The sequence below is a fragment of the Rhinoderma darwinii genome, chromosome 4 (genome assembly GCF_050947455.1).
Source record: "Rhinoderma darwinii isolate aRhiDar2 chromosome 4, aRhiDar2.hap1, whole genome shotgun sequence".
Lineage (NCBI taxonomy): Eukaryota > Metazoa > Chordata > Amphibia > Anura > Rhinodermatidae > Rhinoderma > Rhinoderma darwinii.
In genome coordinates this window covers 239,918,015-239,930,402 of record NC_134690.1, presented here as the reverse complement: position 1 = coordinate 239,930,402, position 12,388 = coordinate 239,918,015, and the positions used below count along the sequence as shown (strand labels likewise).

The following is a 12,388-nucleotide window of genomic DNA, read 5'->3' as shown; positions in this document are numbered from 1 at the left end:
CCTGGAAGGTACAAAGTTGTTTGGCATTCTTAGGGAGAGGGCCGTTTATAAGGAGATGCACATTTCTTCAGTACCCCTGCCTCCAAATATGTCTTATCTGGTTATCATTCATTTTCAACTTTTGTAGGCTTAGAGGGCACTGCTTCAACTGAGGTTTTTGGGCTGTTTGCAATAATTTGAACAGTCACAGGGGCCACAGGCATGCGTCCTACATCTGTTTACCCTGTGCCCAGAAGGAGGACAGGATCGCCCTCAATAATTCCTGAGGTGTGAGGTCCTCCTCTCAGCGCAATACCTCATAGAGTGTAGCACACACAAAATTTTGCATATCATCAGTAACCTCAATCTGTCCATCAGGCTTATATCAAATGACAACCTGAATTGTTACAAGCATGTCACCACCTATAAGATTGACTGGACAGGAATCTGATACCAGAAACTTGGCAGCAAGCTCGTGTGTGTGTGTGTGTGTGTGTGTGTGTGTGTGTGTGTGTGTGTGTGTGTGTGTTCTCATTAAACAGGAAGGCTACTGGTATAAATAAAAAAATTTAGATTTTACAAATATTTTGTAAATGTTTCCTTAATTAGTATATGTCAATATTACATAAACCAATCTATTAACACAAGTGATTAAACATATTGTGCACTCTGTGTCATCATATGCCAATTGAACCTTGTTAATATCAAATAATCATAAACTAAAATGTAACAGTGACATTAAAAATCTTTCTTGTCAAATCATTTCTGATGTGGTGATTTTCAAACAAGCCATTTCCCTTCAAAATAGTTCCACACACCAGTCAGTTACAAAACCAGCTGTTACAGACACTCACAATACTGAGAATCCAATCTCACACATGTTTTAACAAAGGTACACACAAAAAGTATACAAGTATGACTGTGTATAAACTCCTATTCTTTTATTATTCATCCAGTGAACTATAATCCTCATTTAGTAATGTGCATCCTATTATATTTAAATATGAATGAGGTTTTTCATTGTGGACGACACCGATAACGTATCATATAAACCTAAAACATATTCTACTCAATCCTGTGATCTTATCAGGTTTTTTTTTCCCTCAATCATTAAGTTACAGTTCTTATTTTGCACTAAATGTGCACTTTTCTGCAGACCCAGCTATACAATAACCGAGAATGTGGCAATGTCACCATGTGCTCCTGTCAATGACGAGCATCTTCACATGGTCATTCCACAATGCAGATCGGAGGCATCATCCTCTTTTTAAGTAACCCACGTTATTCTCTTTTGCCATTAGTTCTATTAGTCTAACACGGTTACTATAGATTAACACTATATCTGGTTAGACATCCCATGCAATTATTACAATTACTGTTAAATAAACCCAAAAGGAAAAAGATTTACAGTAATGTTTAAAATGTCTGGCAAAAACTCTTAACGATAGGAAATTTAATTTGTGACAATTTATAACAGATGAAATACAGTATATTCCAGCAATCATATCTGGATAGAAATATATAAGAATCTTCACTTTATCAATCTCACTTCTCCTTTTACAATCCATGGTCATTACACTTAAAATTCTCCGGTTTGGCTTTAACTCTATTTCTAGCCAATTCCTAATCCACATCTCACTAACTCTCTATCAAATAATCCCTGAATATTTCACCTAATGTTTCCTTTTTAGGCAGTGAAGAGTCAATTGATTCCTTTATGAATTCTGATGACGCCTTTCTCTCAATGTATGGCTAATAACTGAGGGCATGTCACCCCTGGAAACCTCTTGTTTCTGTAAACCTTTGGTTTATAAAGCTGCACATAGAAGAGTTATAGTTGGCACATTCTTTTCTACTGGAATGTCTCTATCTATAGAATTAGATGGTGGTTAATTCTTACTTACAAATTGTAACTGTGCTTCCTTGTGTTTTTTTATTTATTTATTTCTGGTACATTCAATCACTTCTATCTGTTCTCTGCAACCCTGTCTATTAATCCGGGGCCCATCATCTTTGAAGAAACCATCCCATCTAGTAAAACCGAGGATTCCCCTGCTTGGGCTTTCTGCGTTATTTTCTCTAGGTTCTAAACTAAACCTTTCCCTGCATAGTTTTCCCCACCTCTGCTGCTGTTTTTCCCCACCCTGTACCTTGGGTGTTATTCCCTAATTCCCGGCTGGCCAGCCCTTTAACATGTACAAATGAAACAACAGCGGTTTGTTTAACCCCTTAATGACCAGCCTATTTTAGTCCTTAATGACCAAGCCATTTTTTAAGTTTTTCCATCGTCTCATTCCAAGAGTTATAACTGTTTTTATTTTTGCGTCGACATAGCTGTATAAGGTCTTGTTTTTTGCGGGACAAGTTGTATTTTTTAATAGCACCATTTTGGGGGACATATTATTTATTGATTAACTTTTATTAACTTTTTGGGGGGGGGGAATAGAAAAAAAATCTGAAATTTCGCCACTCTTTTTTGCGTCCTAAATCTACGCCGTTTACCGTGTGATATAAATAACACTAACTTTATTCAGCGGGTTGTTACGATTACCAAATTTGTATAGTTTTTGTATGTTTTACTACTTTTACACAGTAAACGCTTTTTTTTCAAAATTATTTGTTTTTGAGTCTCCATGTTTGAAGAGCCGTAACGTTTTTATTTTTTTGCCGATGCAGTTGTATGAGGGCTTTTTTTTTTTGAGGGAAGACTTGTAGTTTTTATTGGTACCGTTTTGGAGTAGATGCGACTTTTTGATCACTTTTTAATCACATTTTTTTAAAGTCAGTATTCACAGAAAACAGCAATTTTTCCATAGTTTTTTATATAATTTTTTACGGCGTTCACCGTGCGGGTTATATAATGTAATAGATTTATAGTCGGGGTCGTTACGGACGCGGCAATACCAAATATGTGTAACTTTTTAACTTTATTTTGTTTTTTTAATAGTAAAGCATTTTGTAAGGGGAAAAGCTGGGTTTTTCATTTTTTTTAAAAAAAATTTTAAAATTAACTTTATTAAACTTTCTTTTCACTTTTTTACTAGTCCCACTAGGGGACTATAATATGCGATTCTGCGATAATACACTGCAATACTTTTGTATTGCAGTGTATTACTGCCTGTCCGTTTAACATGGACAGGCATCTGCTAGGTCATGCCTGCGGCATGATCTAGCAGGCATTCACTCCAGGCAGACCTGGGGGCCTTTATTAGACCCCCGACTGCCATTGGAGACACAGACACTCGGCGATCGTATCGCCGGGTGTCGGTGGGGGAGAGAGGGAGCTCCCTCCCTCTCTCCAAAACAACTCTGATGCGGTGCACGCTATTGTGCACCGTATCTGAGGGGTTAAATGGGTGAGATCGATACTAATATCGATCTCACCCGACAGAGCAGGGACGCTCCCAGCCCTCAGCTGCCTCTGGCAGCTGAGAGCAGGGAGATTTGACAGCTCCCTGCTCTGTTTACTTATTCCGATGCCGCGACGTAAAAAGTCTATGGCATCGGAATAAGGCCCGTTAGTGACCGACGTAGAAACACGATGGGCCGGTCACTAACGGGTTAAAGGCCGTAACAGCCCCTTCATCAAAAATAGGAGAAATTCTAAATAAACATTGGCACATACTCCAAATTGATCCCTTCCTTCAAAAGATCCTACCACCAAAACCAGCAATCATCTTTAGAGAGCGCAAGGACAATTAAAAACATCTTGGCTCCCAGACGTGTGAAACTCTTCTGGAGTAACGGGCAACTCCAAACGAGATACACATCAAAATATTCAATCAACCAAGACAGGCAGTTTTAAATGTGGGAAAATCAGATGCTTATGCTGTCAATCTATTGCCAACAAAACGTACACGTTCCAGTCTCAACAAACTGGAAAAACATTTAAAATCTAGAAAAGTTTGAATTGCCAGTCACAATTTGTGATTGATTTAATTAACTGTAAATGTGGACTTCAACATGTGGGTAGGACGATCCAACCCCTACACTGCCGACTTAATAAACATAGGTCAAACTGCAAAAAGAAATTCCTCCTTCATAGTGTTTCCAAACATTGCACCTTGGTACATGACAGTGATTTTAATTGTTTTACTATCACTCCTATTGACTATAAGATCTTTTTTTATTTTATTTTTTACGACGTTCACCGTGCGGGTTAAATGATGTAATAAGTTTATAGTTTGGGTCGTTACGGACGCAGCGATACCAAATATGTGTAACTTTTTTACTTTATTTTGTTTGTTAATAATAAAGCAGTTTGTAAGGGGGAAAAAGTGTGTTTTTCATATATTGTTTTCCCCCCTTTTTTTTTTCACTTTTTTTTTACTAGTCCCACTAGGGGACTTCACTATGCGATAATCCGATCGCATTTATAATACACTGCAATACTTCTCCGGCATGATCTAGCAGGCATTCACCACAGGCAGACCTGGGGGCCTTTATTAGGCCCCCGTCTGCCATTGGAGACACAGACACCCGGCGATCTTATCGCCGGGTGTCGGTGGGAGAGAGAGGGAGCTCCCTCCCTCTCCAAAACCACTCAGATGCGGTGCACGCTATTGTGCACCGCATCTGAGGGGTTAAACGGGTGAGATCGATACTAATATCGATCTCACCCGGCAGAGCAGGGACACCCCCAGCCCTCAGATACCTCTGGCAGCTGAGAGCAGGGAGATTTGACAGCTCCCTGCTGTGTTTACTTATTCCGATGCCGCAACGTAAAAAGTCTATGGCATCGGAATAAGGCCCGTTAGTGACAGACGTAGAAACACTATGGGCCGGTCACTAACGGGTTAAAGGCTATGGACACCTTTTTGAATTCGTTTTATTTTTGTAATTGACTTTTATTATGAAAATTATTTTTTTTATGTATCACAGTACATAGACGCTGCAGAAAGCCGTTCTGAGCAGAATCAGTCCATGAACGGTGTTCTGAGCGCTTTTCTTCGCTCCGTTCTGATTAAGTCAAAGAGGATCCACAAAATTTGCAGACTGATTTGCGTCAGGTTTCTCAGCCACGTGTGCACTTATCCTTTATAGCTATAGGTATACTAAATAGTTTACAATTAAATTAATAGTGCACTCCTACTGCACTTCTTTATAGTATATCGGAGAAGGCTGCCCAGAAGAAACCAAAAATGGCCCTTACCGATAGGACTTGGAACATGATCGTATTCCATAAATGTTCACCCTTATGTACTGTTTGTTTTTTATCACACAGAAGTTAAAAAAGGAAAGAAGAGGCATTTAAAAGAAGAGGACATGTTGGCTGCTGCAGAGGAGGTACATCTTATGAACTGTTTTAGAAGATATAAATTACAATTTAAGTACTACATTCTGAAGGATTAACAATTAAAATGTTTTATAATGACTGGAAAATTGGGAAAGGATTTTTATGTTAATATTTAGCGTATTTTTGTTCTAGTTTGGCGATATACTGGATGACAACACTGGTTCTAAGTTTGACAACATTGGAATAAATGCTGTGTCAAATAAGGAAAATGCAAGTAAGTATATTACGATACTGTAAATAACTGACCTCTTACAGGTATACAATTTATTAAAAATGTTATGTTGTGTGCTGGACATCCAGCAGGAAGGTGGCATCTTTTTATATGTGGTTTAGGTAGCTGTGTGCGCACTACCATAGTAACATACGAGTAGTAGAAGTAGATATTCTGCACCCTTTGGAAACCTCTGTGCTTAACTTGGTACAACCTTCCACCTTGTCCAAGAATAAATTGAAGAAAAAGGAAATCCAGAAAGAAATCAGAGGAGCCTCCCAAGGTCGCTGCTTGGGCAAACAGTCAGTAGGGGTGAGAGTAGGTCATTATGCAGCGACAACGTATTGTGGGTCAAGTATAAGCACAAGAGGGATATAATTTGTATTTAGCACAGTACACGGCCATAGCAGCACCCTTGACCCACTACGAAGTACCAAAGGTCCCCAATCCAGACTGCATATTGTCGAGTGCTGAAGCCATATAGCTCCATGTGTAAATCGAGGCTGACCATGCACACCATACAGAGAGCACTGTAAAATGTGTATGTGCTACATCGATGTCCCCCTCTGGGCTGCATATTTCTGGACATCCAAGAGGTGGTAATCAAGGCCCTAATATTTGGCAACCAGTAAGAGAATGGCCCAAGTACTTCTGGAAGCTAGGCCACGCACATGGTACAAGGACAACACTTTCCAAGAGAAGTCCCTCCACTGGTAAGAAAAAAGGACCCATAAGAGGTGGCACCTGTTTTATGAAAGGGGCATAAGAAAGGACACCATTGATCATTGTAAAACCTGGCCTGTGCATAAAGGATGGACTTAAAACATACCATACGCCTCGAATTTTAAATGTATTGTTTTTTTTTTGTTTTGTATTTAATTCCCTGCATCCCTTTACTTCTGAGCCCTCCTGGTAGCCAAGGCAGTAGATTATTGCCATACTTGGGAGAACCAGCATAAAAATTTCTGGGATGTGTCTCCCCGGTAGCACAAGCTGGGCACAACACATTAGGCACTGAAATGACAGTGAAATTTGCACTTTTTCAATATTCATGCACCACCCTCATGCGCATTAACTTCTGGAAAACACCTGTGTGGTTGAAATGCTCACTAAACCCACAGATTAATTCCCTAAAGGTGATTAGTTTCCAAAATGGAGTCATTTCTGGGGGTTTCCGCTGTACTGGTACCTTAGAGACTCTGCAAATGCGAAATGGCATCTGCAAACCATTTCAGCAAAATCTGCACTCCAAAATCCAAATGGCACTCCTTCCCTTCTGAGCCCTTCCATGTGCCTAAACAGCAGTTTATGACCTCATAAGGGATATTGCCAAACTTGAGAGAAATAGCTTTACAAATTTTAGAGTGCTTTATCCACTATTTTCCTTAAAAAATATATATATATATATATATATATATATATATATATATATATATATATAGCTAAAAACGGCATATTATTGGAAAACAATTTAGTTTTTCATTTTCATGGCCCAACACTTATACGTTTTCTGAAACACCTGTGTGTGTCAAAATGCAAACTACACCCATAGATAAATTCATTGAGAGGATTTTGTTTCCTAAATGGGGTCATTTCTGGGGGGGTCCACTACTTTACAGGCAATGGGGTCAGAAAAAGAATTCCAGCAAAATCTGCGCTCAGAAAGCCAAATGGTGCTCCTTCCATTCTGATCTTGATGTGTCTTTAATAGGCTAAAGACGACCTCTCCTGACATGCCTGTTTTAGTAAATAAATGTATTGCCCATGAAATATTTCTGGAGCATCTTTTCTTAGAACTCGATGTTGTGCTGTTCCTCTTATTCCTCTTAGAAATGTATAAATAACCTGACAACTAGGTGTTTTCAGTTGGGGGGGGTGTATCCCTACTCAGATTGATAATGTCCATTCAGTGCTCACAGACTGAGTAGAGACACACCCATTTGACAAGGGGAATGGTAACACCCAGTTGTTAGTTTTATTTTTTTAGGAAGAATGGCACAATGCAGAGTTCTAATAAAATATGTTTCAGAACTGTTATTTCATATGGAATACAATTATTTACTAAAATAGAAATATCAGGAGAGGTGACAGGTCCTTTAAAATAAGCTAAACTGTTGAAATTTTAATGTTATATTTATTTTGATGTTCCCCCTAGGTATCAAGCAACTCAAGTGGGAGACACAACGAGACAACTGGGTTCACAATAAAGATGCTAAAAATATCATCAAGAAAAAAAGAAAATTTAAGCAAACAAAAATTCCTAAAAAAGGCAAAAATAAAAAATAAATACTTTTTTTGTATGTTTCAGGTGTATTTTGTACATTTTAAATGCTCTCAATTTTATTAATTAAATCGGTTGTTAAAGGATTGGCGGAGTTGTCTTCTGTGGGATCTAAAACATTAAATTGGGAATTCTGTCATCTCTGTTTATTGTGCCTGCATTCATTTGTCACTTTTTACAAGGTCCTTTATCTGGAATAGTAGAAACCAGGCCCATAATGACAAAGAAAACCTTACAGAAAAGTTACTTGGTACTTCATCTCTTTATTTCCTTTGACTAGTATTAAAGGCTAAAGATAAAAACATGCTACAGCTTTCAATAAAGCAGGGCCTATGGATGCAAATTACAGAGTAAAGAAATATCTGACTTGTAATTTAAAGGGGTATTCCCATCTTAGTCATTTATGGCATATCCACAGCATATGCCATAAATATCTGCAGGTCCCAGCCCTGGGATCTACACGTATCTCTTCTATGCGGTTTCCATAGTCCGGCTATTTCGGTCACTTTCATTTACTTCTAAGGGAGTTAAGGAAAAAGTGTAGCTTAGCGAGCTCGTCTGTTTCCTTTTTCCGGCCACCTCACCACTGAACTATTACCTGGCTGCTGCGGGTCAGGAAGCCCCCGTTCTCGAGAGAGGTGTGGGTACCAGAGCTGGGGCATGCATCTATCATGCACTTATGACATATCATGTGGCTATGCCATAAATTCACAAGATTAGTATAACCCTTTAACCCGTTAGTGACCGCCAATACGCCTTTTTATGGTGGCCACTGATGGGCTTTATACTGATGCATACACCTTTTCACAGCGCTGCATCAAAATAAATCTGCGGCGTCAGGAGCAGTTAAAACTCCATCCGGTAGCTGAGAACTTGGGGCATTGCTGCTCGAGCGGGCGGATTGAAATCCGCCCTTTTAAACCCTTAGATGCGGTGCTCAATAGCGAGCGCCGCAACCAAGTGGTTTTGGAGAGAGGGAGGGGGCTCCCTCTCATCCGACTGGCACCGTGCAAGCGATCGTAGGGTGCCAGTGTCTTCTACGGCAGCTGGGGGCCTAACCTCTGGCATGACCTAGCAGATGCCTGTCCGTTGTAAACAGGCAGTAATACACTAAAATACAGAAGTATTTCAGTGTAATATAAAAGCGATTGGATGATCGCATAGTGAAGTCCACTAGTAAAAAAAAAAAAAAAAGTTAAATAAGTGGGGGGAAAAAAATGAACACACATTTTCCCCTTACAAAATGCTTTATGAAAAAAAAGTTACACATATTTGGTATCGCCGTGTCCGTAACGACCCCAACTATAAAGCTATTATGTTATTTAACCCACTCGGCGAACGCTATAAAAAAATAATGCCAGAATTGCTGTTTTCTGTTCATCCTGCCTTCAAAAAACTGATAAAAATTGATCAAAAAGTCAAAAATGGTACTGATAGAAACGTCCTGCAAAAAAAAAGCCCTCATACAGCTGAATCGGCGGAAAAATAAAAAAAAGTTATAGCTCTTCAAATATGGAGACACAAAAACACAATTTTGAAACAAGTGTTTTTACTGTGTGTGAAAGTAGTAAAACATAAGAAAACCATATAAATTTGGTATCGTCGCAATCGTAACGACCCGCTGAATAAAGTTATTTGTTATTTATACCACACGGTAAACGGCGTCAATTAAAGATGCAAAAAAAGTGGCGAAATTGCTGGGGTTTTTTCTTTTACGCCCCAAAAAAAGATAATCAATAAATTATATGTACACCAAAATGTTGCTATTAAAAAATACAACTTGTCCTGCAAAAAACAAGTCCTTATACAGCTATGTCGACACAAAAATAAAAAAAGTTATAGTTCTTGGAAAGTGACGTTCAAAAAACTTAAAAAATAGCTTGGTCATCAAAGTTTAAGATCGTCTGGTCACTAAGGGGTTAATGCATATTTGCCAGGTCTCCCGTGCGCTCTACCTGAGGTCCGCATAGGATATAGAGGGAGAGGCAAGATTTAAAAAGCTTTTTGCATGAAAATACTAAATAAAATCGTCAAATTGTGAGTCCTGTTTCCCCAGTTCACATAGTGTGATTGACCGCTTTTCTTAGGCCTCATGCACATGACCGTAGCCATGTGCACGGCCGTGATTTTCGGGTCGGCCGGCAGCCGACTGTCAGCCGCGAGCCGCCCGCAAATCGCGGGCCATGCACTTGGCCGCGGCCATTATTTTCAATGAGCCTGGACCGTGAAAACCACGGTCGTGTGCATGGCCCCATAGGAGTGAATGGGGCTGCAATTCTCCCGTGGATTTTTAGGGAAATTTCGGCCACAAAAGCACATTCGTGTGCATGGGGCCTTACAAGCTTGTATACAAGAAGAGCTGTCACTTAGGCCCAATGCACACGAACGTGCTTTTGTGGCCACAATTCCCCAGAAAATCCACGGGAGAATTGCGGCTCTATTCATTCCTATCGGGCCATGCACACAATCGTGGTTTCCAGGGTCCGTGCATGGCCCAGGAGCCCGGATCGCAGAAAGAACGGGCAAGTCTTATTACGGCCGTGTTCTGCGGACCAGGCTCGTAGCAAATAATGGCCACGGCCTGCGATTTGCGGGCGACTCGCAGGTGACACTCCGTCCCCGACCGATCCGAAAATCACGGCCATGCACATGGCTACGGTCGGGTGCATGAGGCCTTACTGTGTGTTGAGGGGGATTTTAGGCCTCACAGGCTCTCTCGGAGTCCTGGCAGCATTTAAACAGCTTTTTGCATGAAAACTCTGAATCAAATCATAGAAACCTGTGCTTGCGTGTCTCCGAAATTATTTTCTATAGTCCCCGTTTAGGAGCATAGCAGACCTGACAGATCCGCTTTTATGCTGCCAAGCTTTGTAAAAGCCCTATGGCTAGTTTCACACAAGTGTAAAGTTTTTTAGTTTTAATAGATTTAGGCCTCATGCACACGACCGTATTTTTTCACACCCGTAAATACTGGCGTAAATACGGGTCCGGTGTCACACGTATTCCACCCGTTTTGCACCAGTATTTACGAACCCGTGCTCGTAAATATGGGTCCGGTGTCACACGTATTCCACCCGTATTTACGAGCACGTTTTTGGCAGCAAAATAGCACTGCACTAATCGGCAGCCCCTTCTCTCTATCAGTGCAGGATAGAGAGAAGGGACAGCCTTTTCTGTAATAAAAGTTAAAGAAATTCATACTTACCCGGCCGTTGTCTTGGTGACGCGTCCCTCTCTTCACATCCAGCCCGACATCCCTGGATGACGCGGCAGTCCATGTGACCGCTGCAGCCTGTGATTGACCTGTGATTGGCTGCAGCGGTCACATGGCCTGAAACGTCATCCAGGACGTCGGCCCGGATGTCGAGAGGGACGCGTCACCAAGGCAACGGGCGGGAGACCGGACTGGAGAAAGCAGGAAGTTGTCGGTAAGTATGAACGTCTTTTATTTTTATTTTTTACAGGATAGGGGATACATGTCTTTTGTTTATGGCAGAGCGGGGAGATACCTCCCCGCTCTGCCATAGTTTTCATTGTAGTCCCGGCGGTAGTTACGCCACTGGGCTGTGGCCTGCAGACCGGGTAGTCCCCTGACCTCGCCTCACCTCGCAACGCTCCCGTAATCACGGGTGAACACACGCAGCCACCCATGATTACGGGAGCCCCATAGACTTCTATGGGATGCCCGTGCCGTTATTACGGCATGAAATAGGGCATGTTCTATCTTTTTTAACGGCACGGGTACCTTCCCGTGAGCAAACGGGAAGGTACCCGTGGCTAACAGAAGCCTATGAGCCCGTTATTGCGGGTCGTAATAACGACCCGCAATAACGGGTGTTTTTACGGTCGTGTGCATGAGGCCTTACTAAACCCTTATGGACCACCAATACACCTTTTTCACTGCGGTCTCTAAGGGGCATTAGGCTAGGCTGCCGCCTTTTCACGGCAGCCTAGTCTTAAGTCCTGCACGGGTGTCCCATGCAGGCTGGATCGGGTGCTCGGCTGTCTGATGACAGCTGGGCTCCTGCGCCAACGGTAGTTTACTTCTATCGTGGCAGTATAACCCGTTAAATGCTGCGGTCAATAGCGACCAAGAGGAATGGAGCAATCGCGGGCCTCCAATTGGGGTGTCGTGGTAGCCGGGGGAACTAATAAAGGCCACCAGGCCTTCCCCGGCTATATGCCTATTAGACCATGTCAGAGGCATGGCCTAATTGCCTGTCAGTTTTACACTGACAGGCAATAATGCTTTGGTATACTAGGTATACCAAAGCATTATAGCAGCGATCAAAAAATCGCATAGTGAAGTCCCCTAGTAGGACTAAAAAAAATAAGTAATGTGAGATAAAAATGTAAAAAAAGAAATAAAAGTTCACATATATGGTATCGCCGTGTCCGTACTGACCCAAACAATATAGTTAACATAATTTAAACCGCAAGGTGAACGCCGCAAAAAATGGCTAAATTGCTATTTTTTTCCCATTGTCCTCCAAAAAACTCATAATAAAAGTTAATCATGAAGTACCATGTACTCCAAATCAGTACCAATCAACTGTCACGTCCCGCAAAAAACAAGCCCTCAAATCATTACATTGATGGAAAAATAAAAAAAATGACGGCT

The 12,388-nt window shown here is 41.2% G+C and overlaps 1 protein-coding gene across 1 annotated transcript in view; it reads left to right on the top strand.

Moving 5' to 3' along the window:
* CEBPZ (CCAAT enhancer binding protein zeta) overlaps positions 1-7,791 on the top strand; it is a 61,447-nt gene extending 53,656 nt beyond the window's left edge. Inside the window, exons 14-16 of the mRNA XM_075862310.1 lie at positions 5,204-5,265; positions 5,408-5,489; positions 7,642-7,791. Coding sequence (XP_075718425.1) covers positions 5,204-5,265; positions 5,408-5,489; positions 7,642-7,772 — 275 coding nt within the window. The 3' untranslated portion in view covers positions 7,773-7,791. The remainder of the gene's footprint in view (positions 1-5,203; positions 5,266-5,407; positions 5,490-7,641) is intronic.
* Positions 7,792-12,388: the final 4,597 nt, after the last annotated feature.